The sequence below is a fragment of the Carettochelys insculpta genome, chromosome 3 (genome assembly GCF_033958435.1).
Source record: "Carettochelys insculpta isolate YL-2023 chromosome 3, ASM3395843v1, whole genome shotgun sequence".
Classification (NCBI taxonomy): Eukaryota; Metazoa; Chordata; order Testudines; family Carettochelyidae; genus Carettochelys; species Carettochelys insculpta.
This window is the reverse complement of record NC_134139.1, coordinates 51,725,679-51,745,992: the sequence shown is the minus strand read 5'-3', so window position 1 is coordinate 51,745,992 and position 20,314 is coordinate 51,725,679. Positions and strand designations below refer to the sequence as shown.

At 47.1% G+C, this 20,314-nt stretch overlaps 1 protein-coding gene across 1 annotated transcript in view; it reads left to right on the top strand.

Moving 5' to 3' along the window:
• ALK (ALK receptor tyrosine kinase) overlaps window positions 1-20,314 on the top strand; it is a 562,657-nt gene that overhangs the window by 402,129 nt on the left and 140,214 nt on the right. The window contains exon 6 of the mRNA XM_074989826.1: window positions 9,550-9,681. Within this exon, the coding sequence (XP_074845927.1) occupies window positions 9,550-9,681 (132 nt within the window). The remainder of the gene's footprint in view (window positions 1-9,549; window positions 9,682-20,314) is intronic.

Sequence of the window (20,314 nt, the reverse complement as noted above, 5' to 3'; positions counted from 1 at the left end):
AGAAGCTTTGTCAGAAGATATCTTTCACCCAATCGCTGTAATCTAGACATAGTTTTAGCCTGTGAAATTTGATTGGGTTTGATACAGACTTGGGAAGGGCTCAAGTCGAAGTTGTGCCTGGAGGAACTTGCAAATTTTACGTTCTGCAGGGGATAGCAGATTGTAAAAAGTAAGGTGCACTGTTGAGATTTATAGTCCTCACACAGCCTAAGTCTACACTAGAGCATTCTGTTGACAAAACTGGGGTTTTGTTGACAAAACTCGCGAAGTGTCTACACTTAAAAAGCGTTTTGTCGACAAAACCTGTCTCTTTCCCCAACAGCGTTTTGCCTCTCCACCGCAAGACATAACGATTTTCTTGACAGATTCCTGTTGACAAAACAGCAGTGTAAATGCTCTGGGGGGACTTTTGTCGACAGAGAGGTCCTCCATGGTGCCAGCCCGCTGGACCCGGGAGGCGCCCTCTCCACAGCAATCAAGGCTCTATGACCTGTGCCTTCAGCTGCCCTTAAGGTACGGGGAGCCCAGGAAGCCCCATTGCAGCAAGCAGTGGGTGTGCACTCACCACAGGCTTCATGCTGTCTGCAGGCATGCCTCACCAGCCACACCCCAAGCTGGTACCATGGCACAGGCAGTCACAGACCCCCCTGGACCTTCATATGACCCTCTCAAGGGATCGCAGTACCAACCCTGGGGCCAAAAAAAGTGGGTGTCTCCTGGTCTGGCCCTGAAGTCAAGGACCTCCTGGCCAAGGTAAAGGAGCTCTGCTCCTTACTCTATGTGCAGGACCAGGATGCGTGGCATAGGTTGGGGGCAGGGACGGCCACCTGCCCCTATTATCAGGAACTCAGTCAGCTCCTGGGCGGTGAAGACGGCGTGCCCAGCGCTGCAGCCCTGAACATGAGGGAGAAGACCCCCTGCCCCACAAGCCAGAGGCTGGGCAGGAGGGAACCCACCAGACCCCTGGGGGAGCCAGACTCATACCCGGAGTCAAGTCAGGGGACCCTGCTAATGGCCCTGGACTCCGGCCCTTTAAGCAGGGTGATATCCAGAACATCACCAGACCTGTCTGGGGAACCATCTGGTGAGTTCCCCATGGAACACACCCCAGGATGGGGGTGGGTGGGTGCAGACAGGGCCTGCCACAAGCCTGTTCAGGCCAACTCAGGCAGAACCACACACTGCAGGCCCAGCACATTCAACCATGTGAACAGCAGTGTGCCCCACCCGGAGCTGATAGGCACCCACTGGGCACGGGTGCCGGCCCACTTCCTCTCCCATGGGCGTGGTGCGAGAATCCCAGGGCTGCCAAGGGGTGTGTGGGGAGGGCAGATGCCCCTGCCATGGCTGATGCAGGCAAGCCACAGGGATGACAGCCCAACCTCAGACACAACACTGAGGGGTGTGCCCCCAGCAGGCGGGCACACACATGGGTGACAGGCAGCAACCCCCAGTCCACGTGTGTGTGGGGGGGAGGGCTGGTTTGCCATGAAGGGACTTCTCAGTGCTTGGAAACCCTGTGGGCTGCTAGACCACTGGATGGTGGGAGCGGGGAGGTGGGGCAGAGCCATCAGCCTGGTCCTTTTAGGCAGGGCCCACCATGCAGGGCACATGTGCCTGTGTATCCAGGACACCCCCATGCCATGTCTCAGAGTGGGGGCTGCTGGTTGTGGTGGGTGAGGAAAGGGCCTTGGGGGCTGTGTTGCAGGAAGGACTCACCGTCTCCCCCTTTTACCTTACAGGTGCCTTGTTGAAGGGCCAGGCCAGCCAGCCCTGTCACAGGACCAGGGCCAGACAGCCCCAGAGCACCACCTGAGAGGTCTCCCACACCACTGAGACGGGGGCAGCCCCACATCCACAGGGCCCGACACAGGGTGGACAATGATGCCCTGCATGCATACACGGCTTCCTTGTGGTGACAGAATGTGTCGCTGGATTGGCGGGTGCAGGGCAAGGAGGCAGGGTGGGTGTTTGGGCAGGAGAGGGAAGCTTGGGAGCAGGAGTAACAGACGTGGTCCTGGGCTGAACTGATGGCCCAGCTGGCCACTATTGCCGGTGCCAGGCTGGCCCAGTCAGCCTACCTGCCCACAGCCACCAGCCCTGCTGTACCCGCCACACCTGTCCCTGCCCCTGTCTGCCATCCACCCTTCGCTGATGCTCCCCCAGGTGGTCCTCAGTCTGGCGGGGTGTATTATGGCTTCAGTCACCCCCCCACACACACCAGCTTCCTCTGCTTAGCCTGAGCCTGCAAACCCCACCCCCAACCGTGTACCTCCCCATCTTCCCAGCCCCATCCCAGCCCTGATGAGGACCCCGAAACTGTGATGGGAGGGGATCATGTCTGACACCTCTTGGGGTTCTGCTCCCCTGTGGGGTCTTGTCCCTCCCCCTCTCTGAACTGACAACCCCAAACTTCCCACACACTGTACAGTAGACCTCCTACTTACATGGAGGCTGTGTTCTTGCACAACCCTGCCTAAGTCAAATTTCATGTTACTCAGGGGAGACAGGAAACAGACCAGCACAGCCACACTGGTCAGTTTCCTGGCTTTCCTGAGTGGTGGGCAGCCCAGAGCCAGGCACCAACTTCTCACCACCTTGAGTCCCGTTAAACTGAGATATGCGCAACTTGAGTGCACGTATCTCAGGGTTCTACTGTATATAGTTACCAGTTCATGCACATTATAAATAGTTTTTATACCAATGCTTACTCACCCCTACTTTTTTTCCTATGTTAAAGTAAATCATGTTATTGGTTTACCACCCCTATGTCTCTCATTATTGGGAGGGTTAGGGAGGTGTGGCTGGGTGGGGGAGTTGTGGTGGGGATGAGGTGGGGGTGTGGGCCTGAGGACCTTGCAGGGGGTACCCGGGGGAGGCTCATTTGGGGCCACAGGAGAAGCTCTCCTCAAGGACCTCCCAGATCAACACCCCATCCCTGTGGCTTGGCATACAGGGGTTGCACCTGGCTGTTCATAACTGGGTCTGACATCAGCTATCCACCCTGGAAGGAAGGCCACCTCCTTGCTCTCCCCAATGTTGTGGAGGGTACAGTACACCCTCAACACCTGGGGGGATTCTACTACACCATCTCCAGACAGGTGGGGAGACACCTGCACCATGCCTCCAAACGACTGAAGGAACACTCAACCTGGTTGCACACCTGGCTCAGGCTGCTTTTGAAGAGGTCTTGGGTGGGGTCCACATGGCTGATGTATCACTGCATGAGCCAGGGAAGGAGAGGATAGACTGCAAGCCAGGGGTAGAGGTCCAGGAACATTTCCTTCAATGTTCAGAGGTTCTGGAGCCACCGCTGGTCATCCCACTCACCCATGATGAGACAGTCAGCACTGGTGGTGTATCGCCACACCCATCTGATGATTTAGGGAGTTGGTGGGGTCCCCTAGGGTGATGGAATCGGGTGCCCTGATGGCAGAGTGGGGGGCAGGCCACCAGAATACATGGGTGACAGCAGCAGTGATTATGGGGAGCAGCACTTGCAACTCTGCCTGGGACCAGGCACGGCTGGGAGCTGGTCTGGATCCATGGCTAGCTGCACAGCATGGGAACTCCCTCGTGCCACACGTGCTCCCTGCAGGGGTTATTCTGTCCATCCTGGGGGCTGCAAAGCCTCTGGTGTGCAAGGTACAGGTGTTTTGGAAAGGGCCTTTAAGGGTGCACCTTGCCAGGAATCCCAGAAGGTCTTGCCGGCCATGCAACCCCATCTATGGGCTTCCAGGGCCCATTCTGTCGAGAGAGCAGCTGGGGCTGTGTGGCTGCTCTCTGTTGATGAAGTGGATTGCTTTTTTGATCCACTTTTGCGTGGGGCTACAATCTGTCAACAGACATTTTGTCGGAAGGTATCTTCCCACAGTAACTTCTGTCAACAAATCTCACTAGTGTAGACATAGCTTGAGAGACCAACAGGTTTGTGCAGTTCTACTCACTTGTCTTGTTTTTTAATGCACACTTCTAGTCTGCAGGAAAGTCTTGACCCTGAGAGACATGCAGTGTAATGTGTAGCTTGCACCCTGCAAGCCGGAATTGCCGTGAGGCAGCCAAAAACTATGAGCTGTCAATAACGTTCATTATCCTGTGTGGGAGCTGGGACCCTTTATTAAAAAGGTTTGGCTTGTTTGTTTGTTTTTCCCTTGCTGAATTTACTTGCTCCATAAAATGAGCTTGACAAGAAATAGGGGTTGTTTTTATACGTGCTTCATTAATTTTTAGTTTTGGCAGGCAATATAAATAAAAGTATCAAGCACACATCTAATTGGATCACCAGTGAGTCTCAACTCCCAGTAGTATCTAGGAACATGATGTAGCTTCGTTGTTTAGCAAGCATTGAGGAGTCAGGCAAACAATGGCTCATTCTGCCAAGGGGCTTTGAGCTCAGTCTCTGATTTTTACTTTTATTATAATAAAAGTATGTAGGAGTTGTAATACAAAATTGGCAACGATGGTCTGCTTTGGATATGGCATCCTTGAAAGGCAGGTCCGTGATGTGGGGTACAACAGGGCAGAGTTGGACTCTGCAAACAGGAAGCAGATACACAGAGAGTATGTGCATTCTTCTCTGAATCTATTCACTCACATAGATTGATACATTTTTAAGACCGGAAGGGACCATTGTGATCATGCAATTTGACCTCCTTCATAATGCAGTTCATAGTACTTCCTGAATTGATTATTGTATCAGGTCCAGTAGCTATTGTTGAAATAAAGTGTATCGTCTAGAAAAATAACGTCTCTTGATTCAAGTCAGAATCAAAGAGCAAGGTGCCCAGAGGATTTAGAGTAAGCCAAGTTAGGCTTATTGTGCTGCTTAACTTAGGGTCACTCAGCTATCAGAGATCCAAGGGGCCTTTAGCAAAAGACTGTGCTCAGATATGACATAAGTACATACTTTGCTTAATAGCCTTTTCATAAGGGCACTGTATTTTGAGTGTGCTGCTTTTGGATGAGACTTATAACCAAGGTAGTGTTCACTTGTCGTCCATTAAAAAACTCACTGCCTGTTTGCAGCAGTGGAGCTATTGACCGCCTGTGTGCTCGCCAGATATTCACTTTGGTAAATAAATTTTCTACCAACCTCAGTTCCCCTTGCAAGTTTCAGAAGTTATTCAGCCTGACAAGTTGTATAGTACTGGTTTGATATAAAACAGCTGCTTCATTACAATCCACAATAATAATACTTTGCTCCTACATAGTTAATTGCATAGTAATGAAGGGCTGGAAGGGACCTCAACATGTCATCAAGTCCAGACCTCTGCATTGAAGCAGGGCTGAGTAATCTCAACTGCTAAAATATGCCGGAAAGGTATTAGCTATTTTTACAGCTGCAATGCATTTTGATGAAGCTTCTCTTCCAGTCCAACCTGCAGGTCTATTTCAGCACTACCACCACCTAGCCTTTGTAGATTTGCGTTTGATATTTCTTTCCCAAGTGAAATAATTCACGCTTGTTTTGATTGACTTTCACCTTCTAGATTTCTGACCACTTCTCAAATTTGTCAAAGTTGTTGTGAATTCTGATCCTGTCCTCAACAGTACCTGCAACCCTCTACCCCAGTTTGGTGACATCTCGAATGTTATATGTATGCTTTCTATCCTGTTATCCAAGCCATTAATGAAAATATTGAATAACATCATACCCAGGACTGTACCGTTCAAAACCCCACCCTGTTTAAAATAAGACAATATGGTCTTTCAACTACTTGTGAATGACTCTTATTGTAATTCTATCTAGACCAAGTTTCCAAAGATGATCAGTGCAGTGATTCCAGGGGGTGCACCAGCCAAATGCACATGACCCTCCCCTCCAGCCCCTGTTGTGCCCATGCCCCAGCCTTTCTTCACCGCTGCTCCACTCTCCAGCCTCTTCCCATGGAAGCTCCTCGCTGTTTCCAGTGGGTGTGGAGGTAGTCCCCACCCCTGGAGTGGCATGGCCTAGGAGTAGTGCTTTTGGGCAACACCGCTTCAGGGGAGAGGCAGGACTACTCCAGTACTCATCAGTAGTGGTGCAGCACTCACAGTGGGTGGGTAGGGGGTGACACGGAGGGTGCATGTGGCCCCTTGGCTATATCTACATTAGCCAAAAACTTCAAAATGGCCATAAAAAATGGCCATTTCGAAGTTTACTAATAAAGCGCTGAAATACATATTCAGCGCCTCATAAGCATGCGGGTGGCCACAGCACTTCGAAATTGACGTGGCTCATCCAGACGGGGCTCCTTTTCGAAAGGACCCCGCCTACTTTGAAGTCCCGTTATTCCTATGAGCAGATGGGAATAAGAAGACTTTGAAGTAGCCGGGGTCCTTTCGAAAAGGAGCCCCGTCTGGACGAGCCGCGCAGCGGCGAGCTGCGTCAATTTCAAAGTGCCACAGCCGCCCGCATGCTAATGAGGCGCTGAATACATATTTCAGCACTTCATTAGTAAACTTCAAAATGGCCATTTGCATGGCAATTTGAAAGTTTTTGGCTAGGGTAGACACGGCCCTTGTGTTCCTCATGCGTCACCTGTGTGTGGTTCCCTAGGTGGTTCATGAGAGTGTCATGTGGTAGTGTATCAAAAGCTTTACTAAAATCAAGATATCAACTCTATTACTAGGCCAGTAAGGAAATTAGATTTGTTCTTGACAAATTTCAGCTGGTTATTCCTCATAACCCTATTATCCCTTTCATGCTTACAAATACATTGGTTAAAAATTTATTCCAGTATTTTTCCACATATCAAAGCTAGGCTGACTGGTCTACAATTCCCCAGGCCTTCTTTTAAAAAACAGGTGGTATGTCTGTCATTTCCCAGTCCTCACCACACTCCGTGAGTTCTCACAGATAATTACTAGCAGTTCTGGAGTCATTTCAGCTAGTTCCTTGAGTGCCCAAGCCTGTATGTCATCAGGTAGCACAGACTTGGCTTATCTAAATGTTCTTTAGCCCATTCTTCCCTATTTTGGCTTATGTTTGTTCCCACTTGTTAATAATCGTGTTGAGTTTCTGGTCACCATTGTTCTTTTTTTACTGAGGACTGAAGCACAGTAAGCAATAGCCACATCAGAGTTCTTGATTTGTCATCACGTATTAGTACTCCTTCTCCGCTAAGTAGAAGTCCCATTTTTTCTCTTCCTCCTAACCTAATGTTTTAACAAATGTCATCTTATTGCCTGTTATGTTCCTTGATAACTGTAACTCATTTTGTGCTGTAGTCTTTCTCATTTCATCTCTAAATCTCAAAACACTTTACAAAAGAGGTCAGTATTTCTTCATTTTACAGATGGTAAAACTGAAGCACAGAGATGGGAATGACTTGATTGAAGCAAATTGGTGACAGAGCCAGGAATAGAAGCCTAGTCTTCTGACTCACCATCTGGTGCCCATCCCCTCCTCTGGGCTGGCCATGCAATGTTCCTTCTTTGCAGCCAGGAGTGAACTGAAACCCATAGACAGTAGGCCAAGTTCTGCTCTGACTGAGCTGTGTATATCAGGAGTATCTTTGTGGAAGTTAATAGAGTTTAACTGGTGGTGAAGCTCTGGATTTACTAGTAATATTTAGAAAGTACTGTCTAGCATAAATGAGAGCAAAATTTGACCCATAGCTTGTTCTCCACTCATTGGTCCCTTCTGCTTGCAAACTATAAGTAACTAATAAGGGTATGTGGAAACCATCTTGTATCAGAAGCCATTTCACATCCCTTACTTCTGTACGTACACAAGAGCCTGTACTTTCCGTGACCTGTTTGGGAACGGCAGGGAGGATGAGCTCTGTGAAATGCGTTAATGGGCTGTTTGGAATTCAGGCTCCAGCTCCCCGGTACCTGTTTCTCTTTGCTGATAATGGTTTCTCTTTGAGAAGTGATTTACGATTCTCTAACTAATTGCCTCTGACACTGGGCTTGTTTGTGTAAGGGTATAAAATAGTAGAGTTAGCTGCATCAAGCAGCCTTGCTGGACCTGGTTGTACTAGTGTCCAGTTTGGCTCATCTGTTGCCTTATTGAATTCAATAAAGCTGAATGTTAGCCACCTAAACACAGAGAAGTCTTCTGTTTCAACAGGTACTTAAAGCAGGCTAAGAGATTCATGAATGTTTCTTTAGAATAATTTCACAAATTTGCCAACTAGGATGGTACATAAGGGAACTAAAATAAATAGTCACATTACTTACATATGATATCTAAAGTCTTAAACAAAGAAAGTACATTGATATACAACCTGCAGTCCTAGTATTATTGAGAGTTCTACCGTGTGGTGGCCAAGTTGCCCTCTACATCAAAACATTCAGGCTGCACCTACACCAGCAAGTTCTTTTGAAGGATTTTTGGGAAGAATGGGGCTCTTTTGAAAGGTCCTGCAGAGCCTCTACACACCAAAGCTGTTGAAGTAAACTGAAAAGATGCAGTGCTCCTTTCAAAATAGCTCTTCCTTTCCCGTTTGAGGAAGACCGCCCCCTTATGAAACAGTCTTTCAAAAGAAAAAGCGTGTAGACACTCCACAGGCCCTTTTTTTCAAAAGAGCAGTCCTCACGGAGCCTGATTTTTCAATCCCTAGCTCATTTTTGTGAAAGAGCTGAGGCTGTGTGGAGGCTCTCTTTCAAAAGAACGGATCACTCTTCTCATCTGATTTTTGTGTGCAGACTCACTCTTTGGAAAGAAGTTCTTTCAGAAGAGACCTTCAGGAAGGGCTTCTTTCAAAAGATCTTTGTAGTGTAGATGTAGCTACTTTGTCTGGATATTTGAAGAGGAATTGTTATTAAACTATAAAACTTTTGCAGCTCAGCACTAACTAAAAGCCATTATTGTCTAAAGACTGCTTAGTTCATATGAAATGAACTGATGATTTTCACATCCCATTTGTCTCTCTCTGAATTTGGGGTGAAGGGAGAGAGAGAGGCAACTTGTTGTTCATTGACCTGCTCAGTCCTTATCTTCTAACTCCAAGAGATATGTCTCCACATCATTGGCTAGGCTTGCTGCCAAGAGAGTGTAGAAGAAGCTTGCAGCGTTTGAGACTCTTTGTTGTTCCTGAGCTACAGAGTAAACACCTCAATCTTCAGGGCTGTCAGGCTAGCAGGAGAATTGCACATAATTAAAACTCATTTTGTGTATTGTTTGACATATCACATTCTTCAGAAGTATGGTAACACAGACTGTAGGCATTCAGTTTCAGACCCTTTTCTAAAATATCAGCTCCTACCTGCTACATAAAAACACTGAAAATGATTTAAGAACTATGCCTCTCTGGATTTTAACGTGGATTCTTAGTCGTTAAGAAAAATAAGAAATTGCTCAACCATGATAAACACTATAGGACCAAAACTGAGAAGGTAGAAAATGGTAGATCTGCTAATCCTGTATCACAGTGATATATACTACTGGGACTGGTCCTGTATTTTCAGGGGAGTGGAGTGGATAATTTATTAGGTGTTCAACGTCTCCAATCTACACAATTCTATGACTGTGTGCTTGGGATCCCAGTGGACGCTGAAGCTAGGTATGTGGGAAGGAGGGTAGGGCAGCAGTTTGAACTGACTTATTTTCCTTCTCTCTAGGATCTTCTCCTGCCTCCAAAATGGCTCTAGAGGGTTCCTTCAACTGCTGGAATGGAACAGTAATCAAACTGGGACAGGCCTGTGATTTCATCAAGGACTGCGCAGAGGGAGAAGATGAGGGAGATGTGTGCAGTGAGTAAATACTGATCCCCATTTACATCTATATGCCTCCCTACTAGAATATGGGAGCCAGATGTTGCTTCCCAAATCACCGGAGCTTCGACTTGAACACATGAAGGCTAATAGGTAAAGAAATACCAGCCTTCTAGAACAAATTTGGATGTCTACCTAGAACTGACTATCCACATCCAAAGACCTTCACTGCACCCTGAGCTCACAGTGTAGGCATAGACTAAGATGACACAGAGATGATCAATGAGTTGAGTTCATCTTAAATCTCTATATTGATGAATATTTCGCTGATATTTGTGTTATTTACCTTACTGTCACAGACACATCTATCTAATCGGCTCTGTTATGCATGTTTTGTTTGTTTTTGTATTGTTACAATCAGAAGGGAAGTCCTGGTTTGTGTCAGTCAGGGCTTGAGATATGATATGAGATATGATATTGACCAACATAGCTGTGCAGGCAGAATCCCCTCATGTGTGTCGATGGTGAGGGCTAGCTGTGGGTGTGGGTCAGTGGGGCCCATGAGCGAAGCTCTCACAGAGGGCCTCCCTGATACGGACCCCTTCCCTGAGGGCCTGGTGACTGGGGGCCATGGCTGGCTGCTCATACCCGGGGCCGGACTTGGCCACCCACCCTGCACAAAGGCATCCCCCTTGCCTTTCATGATGCTGTGGGATGTTCTGCAACCCGACCTCCAGGTGTGAGAAGAGGCACCACAACTGCCTCTTCAAGCACCCAAAGGCTTGCTCCACCATGGCGTGGGCCTGGTTCAGCTGGGTGTTGTACAGCTCCTGGGTGCAGTCGCGGTGGCCCATATAGGGTTACATTAGCCATGGCTGCAGGGGGTAGGTGGAGTCTGCCACCGGGCAGAGTGGCATTGTGATGTCCCCACCCGGGAGCTCCCACTCGGGGATGAAGGTCCTGGCCTCCATGCGCCGGCGGTTCAGGAAGCCAAGTGCAGTGAATCCCATGATGGTTCTGCCCCTATCCCCCATGTGGGCAACCCTGTGGAGAGGCATCGCAGTGATGGCCTGGACGAGCTGCACGTGATGGCTCTCGTGAGAGTGTGGTAGAGAGGTCCTGCCCCAGGCCCCCTGCCCCCCCCAGCTGACGGTCCCCCTTGCCCTGGAGACCCCACCTGTCGTGGGTTGTGCCCACGTATATCTTACCTCTACATGGACAGCCTCAGTGGTGGCCTTGTCCACCCCAGCCTGGTACCTGATGGAACAATAGCTGTCCAGGATGGCCGGCTTCCATATGGAGGAAGAGGACAGGCCTTATGGATGTGTCTTGGTGTCTGAGTGCGGGGATGGACCAGTCATGTGGCAGTTCTGCAGCCATCTGGCATCATCCCACTCCGTTAAGACCCTGTGGTCCCCTCAGTCCGAGCTGCTGGGGTGGCTCCAGAGGCGCTGGGGCACCCATGGCTGGTGCCGGTGGGATCCAGGTGGGGGAACTCCATGGCCTGGGGGTGGGGGCAGCTCATCCACCTGAGGAACTGGAGAGTCAGCCACAATGACTGTGCACAGCATGGCTAGCACAGTGTCCAGGATGGCAGTTTCCAATGCCAGGAGCAGCTGCTGGGGCTCCATTGGGCTGCATGCTAGTCCTCTGGTTCCTGCACAGGCTCTGCCTGGCCTATGGCAGCTCAGCAGGTCTCCGTGTGTGCAGGGTGAGGGTGTTGGGGAGGGGACCTTTAAGGAAGCGTCTGTTTGCAGCCCCCGGAAGGGCTTGTTCATCATGCAACCCCGTCCACATGGTGTCCTGCGCCATGCTTTTGAAAGAGTGCCTGGAGATGTGTGGACACTCCCTTTTGAAAGAATGGAGCACTCTTTTAAAAGAGCAGATCAAGGGTCCGATCCACTTCGTTATCATTCGATTTTTAACCTTTCGAAAAAAGCGTTATGTGGACACCGCTTATGTGTGTTACATCCTTACTCGTTGGAGCATTATAGTGTGGGAAGTAGAGCTGGAGCAACTGTTACTAGGATCCAAGGACCACCCTTTTGCTATAGGACAGACCAGTGAGGAACAAACTTACTGCTTCTCTGACAGGGAGGTTGCTCTTCTGGCTTGTGTATTAGGCACAGCATGTGTACACACATTGGCTGAGCAGATCATAGTTAGCCAACTTAGAATTTAGCCAAGATGTCTGAGTTCTCATTTCCAGCTCTTGGGATGGCAATCATAGACAAGGTTGGATCGGACCACAAGCAGAAGGATACAGGTATTGCATTCCCTCTGAAAGGCAGGCAGCATCCCCAGGAACACTTTGACCCTTCCCTCTAGGATGTGAGAAGAGTTCCATCTATGGAGACGTGTCCTTCAATTCCTAAGTTTCCATTGGTGTGATAGGTTTTCTGAAAGGCTTGGCACCCTTGTGGTTAGCGTAACAGGCTTCAAGCTCTTTGCCTTCTCTGAAAGAGAAGGTGCCTTTCCCTGAACCAGAGCTAGGAATCTTTTGGCTTTTCACCTATAGCTAAGGCTTGGTCCCAAAAGGATTGTGGTGGGGGAATGAAGTCTTCCCTCTCCACCAGGTCCCACTCAGGGCCATCGGGGAACCAACACTGGAAGGGTTCTCCATGCAAGTCTGACTGCTGCTTTGGGCTACTTCCTACTTTTAAGAGCCTTCAGTTTGGGGCATGGCCCCTCTAGTCCAGTCAATTACTTAGAGTCAAAAGAAGCAAGGACCTGCTAGTTCTCGAGTGCGGGGGGTATGTGGGGTCAGTGGTTGGAGAAGGTACTGCCTGCTAATGTTCTTTCGTCTTCTCCATCCAACAAAACAATGCACAACATACTAAATCTCTTTCTGCATTATGGTTGTCATTTATTGGTGACGACTTAAACATTTTCATCAGCTTTTTTCAACCAGGGCAAAATGTGTCAAAGTTGTAGGATGTTTTGTTGTTTGTTGTTTTTGTTTCATTTTCCCTAGGTATTGCTCATACACACAAGAGCTGCTGGGAAGGATTGAGCCACATTGGTAACTATGAGGAGATCTTTTGCTACCATCATTAACTCAGATCAATGTCTTTATAAAGTTCAAGGTCAAAGTTTTTTCTACCATTTCTTTTGTTTTTTTTCTTTCAGTTTTGTTCTTTTCCTGGCTCAAAATGATCCCTCAAGTCTGCTCTCTGTTAACACCTTTTTTCATATTAATGGCTGACGAAAATGTTGTGGTGGTTCTGCTGCCTACAGCCAATTAGTCTTTGTGGAGTAAGTAGAACCAGGGCCCCTGGAGAAAAGAAATGCTCCTCTCTGAGTTTTAATCAGACAGTCTTGCAGGAAAAAGACACCGCTTCAAAGAAGCATGAATGAAATCAGATTCCGAACCATGGTGATTTGATGTGTACAGATCTAACAGATTACAAGCATGATGTTACCAAAGGAAAGTCCCTTACTAAATATGGGCATCACACTTGTTTTCTCTCCCAATCATCCTGTGATCTTGTTAGGATCACTTTAGCCAGGGGGGTTCTACAAAACTGTAGGGGAACCTGGGTGCATCTCATCCACTGTTTTGTTTTGGTTGTCTCTATTTTGATAGTAATGAAGTGTGAAAATCTGTGCTTGTGGCCTTCACGGGATCATGGTGGGAGAGTGAAAGAAGTAAAGGAACAGATTATGATTTCATCCCCAGTCTCCACTAGCAAATTCATAGACCAGGATTAAAAATTGCTGTATAGGTAATGTGGCTGCTGTGATACAAGGCCAAGATGAAAGGCTGAACTTTCTACAAGCATAAATTGGCATAGGTTTATTTTACAAAAGCCAAGCATTTATCTATCTCCTGTAGTTTAGATCTATACTTATCCAGTGCAGGAGATGTTGAGGTTTTGATTCAAGAGCATCCCTCATATCAGAGTGGTGTATATGCATGATTCCACAGATAAGAGTATAGAAAATTGAAGACTAACAACATTCTGGTAGAAGAACTAACCCTAAAAATCTGTGGATTATGGTGCATTGACTGTAGTTATATGTCTGAAAATACAGGAGGGAGGAACAATTCCCAAGGGTAATATCATCCCGGCGACTGATGGAAACGCTCTCTCTGTTCACCATTCACAAAGCAGCCCTAATATCTGAAGAGGGAGTCACTCTGGAATTTGAAAAGTACCTGTACTAGGAGAAGCCGGAGAGAAGTTGTAGACAAGGAAAGATATTCTTTTAAATTCACATTCCTGTGTTATCCAATAAGAGTATGGAAAGTTTGTTGTGGAGCTCAAGTCCCATTTCAAGAGCTCTGGTGACTCAAACACCAGTCAGTGTGCGGGTGGAGGAGTGTGCATTTATGACTCTGGGGAGCTGAGTGTTCCTGGGGTCTAGATTAGAAATCTGCATTTCAAGTTTCACACAGAGAGTTACCTAGTGACTACAAAGTATAGGAAATTCTACTGAGCCCTGTTTACTATCCAGATTAAAATCTGTGAGGAAAATCAGCCAATTCATCTGAGCATTGGTGATGCATCTGACTCAACAGAAGTTACTCAGAGAAGAACTGGTGCATGGCAAGTTGCCATACTGTTTCCTCTAGACAAGTGTTTTAGATTTTCCGGTCTTACATAAACCTTTGCTATGTTAGAAACCTTTCTCCCCATCTTTACACTTAAAGGAGGACATCTGACAGAATTCTGATCTCCACTAGTTACAATTTCAAAAAAGCCAGTTGGCATGATGAGAAAATCTTCTTTTTTGTTAATGTGGTGCAACAGGCTAGTCCCTTTTTGCATTTCAAATCTGCTGGAACTTGGAAGACCAAGTGTGGCAATGTAAAAGAAAGCATCTGTAGTGTTAAAGGTCTATCAGGAAATTTAAATATTACCACATTTAGATGCTCCTTTAACCCAGGATCTGAAACTTCCTTCCATATCTTCCATGTCCAGTAAAGATTCATAGGTTTTTTTAGGGCCAGAATGGGCAGTAACGATCATCTACTCTGTTCGTGTGCATTGCATGTGCCATATGATTTCACCCATAATTTGCATCAAACCCTTGTTATAGACTGAATACCTTTTCCGAAGACATCTGATTTTGAGTCAAAGATTTAAGTGATACAGCACCTACCACATCCTTCTTTTTAGTTTTTTCCAAAGGTTAATTATTGTCACTGGTAAGGATGCAATATGTTCCTTAGAGTCAGAAAACCCTGAACTTTTACCTGCTCCTCAAACCAAACCTAAACTGTTCTGAAAGCTTGAAAATATTAGGTGACTGCCCAAGCTCTCATCACTACATTCTTCTTAGATGCAGAGGTCTCAAAATGCCCTCTGCTCACTCTCATAATCTGTGGAACTTGCCCATCTCTCCTCTTTTTCACAATAGGAAATGTATGCTGGTCCCATGGGGTTTGCTTGCTCTGAGGTGTAAGCCCAGGGCTATCTGGACTCAAGTCAGCTGACTCATATTATGGAATCTTAGGTTTGAGCATCTACACTATTTCTTAGCCCTATGTTAAGGCTTTTTCTTCCATCTGGGGCTCTGGTGTCCACTGCACTGACCAGTCAGACCAACCATATCCCAGAATCCCCAATTCCCCCCAAGATGTGGCAGCTCTAGAAGCTGATGACCATAGTGAACTCTGACAAAACTATACAGGCTCCATGTATGTCATAGGAAGTCTGACTGACCCCCCAATGCAGCCTGTTAAACAGTCATTTTGCTCTGCATGCTCCCACCTACAAGAGCCAGCAGCACAGAGTATTTTTGAAGAACTCCTTTCCCTTGCAATTTCACTCTTGTGTCAGGAAACTGGCTGAGCATCCATGGTGGCTGGAGGACACTTTGGTGGTTTCTACCCCAAAGGTACCTTACGGATATCATGATGGAGCAGGAGGAGGAAGTAGAGTAGGAGTACGCTGGCATGGCAGACTCAGTACAGCTGTTTGAGCCACTGATGCCCCTTACATAGACACGTGTATCTGGTGCCAGACTACAAGCATAAACTGGTGAAATCACATGGTCATGCAGGCCTGGTATGACCAGTAACGGCTTCAGAACTTCTGCTTGAAGAAAACTACATTTCTGGAGCTTTGTGGGCAGTTTGCCCCAAACCCCAGCATAAAGACATGCTCATGAGGGTGCTCTTGCCAATCGAGAAGCAAATTGCTATAAGTGTCTGGGACCTGGCTGTCCTGGATAGTTAAAGGTCCATTGCCAAACAGTTTGGGATTGGAAAGTTGAGTGTAGCGAAATTGGTGTGTGTGTGGGGGGGGGCAGTCAAATGTGTGGTTCGTCCCAAGATGGTGGGTGTTAAAGATATTCCTGAGTTAACAGCTGACTTTAAGAGAATGGGGTTTCTTAACTGCACTGCAACCACTGATGGCACTTGTACCCAAAGCTTGCTCTCTTCAAGGAGCACCTGAGTACATAAATCATAAAGGGCACTAATCTGTTGTTATGCTGGCACTGGTAGACCTGTGCAGGCACTAGTAGACAACAGAGGCAAATTTATGAATGTCAGCATGAGCTTGAAAGTTGACAACACCATTCTACATTCTTGGACAGGCTGGGATATTATGCTTGCCAAATCTCATTGATCAACTGAGTTATGGGCCCCATTGTTATTCTGGGGGACCACACATTCCCCCTTTGTCTTGGGTCTTGCAAAGAACATTTTACTCCACCATTAGCAGTTGTAGAATGGCATTGGAAAGTGCTTTTGGCAGAATAAAAATGTCATTGGAATGTCTACAGACCTGTTTTGGATGCCAGTGTCTTCAATGCTGTCTGTATCACTGGGGTTTGTTGTGTTCTCCACAAACATTATAAAGCAGCTATGAGACAGTTTTCCCCTGAAGGCTCCTATGGCAACAGTGGGTCATGCTGAATTGATGCATTAAGCCAGCATGCGTTATTACTGCGGTGGGAACTGGTTCCACAGGGGCAACAGAAGTCAGAGGTGCTTTGTGTTCTCACATTATGGGCTTGCATAGCCCAGTGAAAGAGAGGGAATAGTACCTCTATGAGAGTGCTTATGGGATAAGTGGAGCTAATTACATTTGGGGGAAGCATACTGCTTGAGAAGTCTGTGAGCATGATTTCCATGCAAGATGGTTATGACATGATGAGTAATGATTTGGGGGAGCAGCAAGGGTTTGTATATGGAATTTGTTGAAATGTAAATTGCTCTACCTGGGTAAATAGAGGAATAATGTATGCTAACTGCTGTAGAATTGCTCTTGCTCATGTTTTAGCTTCATTATCTCAACTCATGATTGTCTCATGTTATGAGTGATAGCAGTAAAATGCCTTGATGACCTAAAAGCCTTTATTTGTAAACAGATATTAAAACAGTATGGCAGCCACTCAGTGCTTGACAGACCAGCCTCTTTTACAACACCCAAAAAGTAGTATCAAAAGAATATTTTTTAAAAAAATGCTGGGAGTGATGTAAACCCAACCCAATCTCCTTACTGCTACATGCCCCCAGACCTCACCATCTCTTTTCCCCATTTTTCATGCACTTGGTGGTGGGAGATGGGTTTAGAGATTCAAGAAAGAATGCTGCATGAGGTTTAGTTGCCCTGCCCAGCTACTTACGAGGCCTGAATGTGTTGGCAACCTGGACATGGAGTTGTTCAAGCTACTTCATTCCTGAAGGTGCACTGCCCAGGGATCAGGCCCTGCTACTGGGGAAGCAGTAGGAGCCAGTGCTCTTGCAGTCATGATGGATATGAGTTGCAGAATCAGTTTTCTCTGTTGAGCTCTGGCCTCCTCCCTTAGCCACTCTTCCTGTTACAGAAACTGCTGTGCAGGCACCTGCTCCCTCACTGAAATCCTGTCCTCCACCTAGGCAGCTAGCCTTCAGTCTTTCCTCCTGCTTCTCAGCATGCCAGCATTGCAGTCTTACGTCCCTTCGCTTCTGGCACAGGGCTGCTTGTGAACCCTCACAAGAACACTGACCATAACTTCATCACAGAAACGCTTCCTTTTGGGATGGTCCATGAACATACATTGGGCTAAGGATCAAGTTCTTGGTGAACAAAAGGCAGCAGTAGTTAAGAGGCCTGAAACAGGGTAAGAAACAAAGGTTATCATCTAACATAGTTCTCTGAAGGAGCAGTGAGTTAATTCCTGTGGAATCTCAAAGACGTAAAATGCTGCATTTCAAAACTGAATCAACATAAATTGTGGTGAGATGCTTCAGTCCACATCTTCTCACTGGACACATCGACTTAACTGCCATTGCAGAAGTGCAGGGACAATGCTCTGTTTAAAATTACTACCTTTTTTCTATTTTATAAAAATTGCACAACTTCTTGGAATGCAAGGGGGCAGAATTGTGCCCTGACTGCAAAAGGCTTTTTTTTCCTGTCATGTCCGGCCTTTCACATTTTCGAGGACATAAATTGTTCATGTGGTACCCTTTTGAAGGGGCAAAGGGAGATGTTTTTCCACGTTGCTGGTGGGGAAATCTGTGGTGTATATATAGCAGAAGCATTCACACATAAAGGCTATGCCCAACTTCGAAGGGGGCATGGTAATCAGGGTAGGTGGGAAATTACTAATGAAGTGCTGTGATGCATATGCAGCACTTCATTAGGCAAATTCTCCCCCGTGGCAACTTCAAAGTGTCAAACTTAGAAGTTGCGGCATGCGTACAGCCGCAGGCACTTCAAAGTGCATGAGCTACTTCAAAGTGCCTCTACTCCCCAAAATTTTGAGGCGTAAAGGCACTTTGAAGTGCCCGCAGCTACACGGCATGCCGGCAATTCAAAGTTTGACGCTCTGAAGTTGCGGCGGGGGAGAATTTGCCTAATGAAGGGCTGCATATGCATCACAGCACTTCATTAGTAATTTCCCACCACCCTCATTACCATGCCCCCTTCCAGGCTGGGGGCAAATGTAGACATAGCCATAGTGACTGTGGATGAAATAGGATAGTCAGCTATTGAAGAGGGTCTGGAAAATATGCCCTTCCGTATAGTGTGACTGATTATCTGGAGTGCCTACTTCAGAAAAGGTTTGCCTCTGTCAGCTCCAGGATTGTTTCAGAATTCATGTGGGAATTAGTAGGATGCTTTGTGTGCTTCCACACGGCTTAGCCTATAATTGCTGTAGGCAAACACTCAGGACTCTATAGCTTTCCTCCTCTTCATACCCAGCTTGGGACAAAAACTGACACTCCATTCATACTTGGGAGAAGTGGTTGTGTGACCCATAGACTGCATGGTCTGCTTCTAGCTGAAATGAACTAGATTTGGAAATAGAACACTGTTTCCCAATCACACAACACCATGTTCACTGCTTCCAGGCAACTCCACAGACCATGGGCTGATTACAGAGCTGCCAATTTCAAGCTTTTACTACTGAAAGGAAAACATGAAAGACCTTTACTAAAACCTGTGACTCTACAGTGAAAACACTCCATAAAGATGTTTCTTAAGGTTTGAAGTTCCCAAGTGCCTTTCTGAGCTCTGCATGGTGGAAGGGAGGTGGGAGAAAAGGGCTCTGAGGTAGTGTGGTATAATCCACCTTTAGTGGATACATACATGCTGGTAACTGAGGTATCTCATAACTTTTGCAGTGCTTTTTAGAGCAGAAATCTTTCCTGTTGGTGTAACAACAAAAAATATTGGAGAAAGAAATTTATTAGGCTCTGTCTGCTGGGATTGTTGCAGATTCACCAGCAAAGTGTTCTTCGGGAGGGGGGGGAAAGGAGGGCACAATACAGCTCTTCCAAGTAGAATTTGTTCTTGATCATGATCCATGCTTTCCTCTGGCACTGGTTTCATAAACAGAGTCACTTCATGTTTCTCATTTGGACTGTCTGCTGGCTCTGTTTGGTCCCCATGTCAGCCTGTCACCATCCTGACTGAGCAGGTCACCACAAACCAGGGTTGGCTGCAGTTCCTTGCACTTGGTCAAATGCCTCATAAAATGAGTATGACATTGAGAGTTGCCCAAGATGCTGTTGTTGTCTCTGGTTGTGTGATACGCACAGGCCTGGCCTTAAGGCAAGGGGATCAAAGTGGTTGCCTTGGTCCCCACACCTTCAGAGGCCACCGCAGTCAGAGGAACCCACTGTAACTGCCCCACATTCCAGGCTGTCCTGGCCGAGATGGACAGAACCCTGGTGGCCTCACGCCATGCCAGCTGGGCTGCCCAACCTCGCGCCAGCCCCTGCTCGCTTTCTGGGATAGACTTAGGAAGGAAGGGAAGAGGATCAGCCAAGGCTGGTGTGGTTGGGGCCAGCACGATGTAAGAAGGGGATTTGAAGTGGATAGTAGCCGGGCCCACACCTGGCTGTTTGGGGAGACTTAACCTTCCCTGGCCTCCGGAAGAATCCCATCCTTGCCAAGGGGGATGACTTCTGTTCTCAGTTATTGATTGGAGATGGTTAGGACATTGAGAACTGAGGAAGTCATGGAATTGTGGGATACTTCTGGTGGATTCCCAGGACATGAGTCAAGGCGGGTGCATCTAAATAGCAAAGCAATAGGGCTTGAACGCTAGGTATTGGCTTTATTCATGGTTGGATTCTGCCAGGCTAAGAAGTTCAAACCATGCACTGCGTATGTGAATATTGTCTTTTCAATCCAGATTTTTTTTCCTCTGTGCAGTGCACAGAGCCCTCACTAGTCTGTATAACACTTATGAGAGTCTGCTATGTGTAAATCCAAAGAATAGG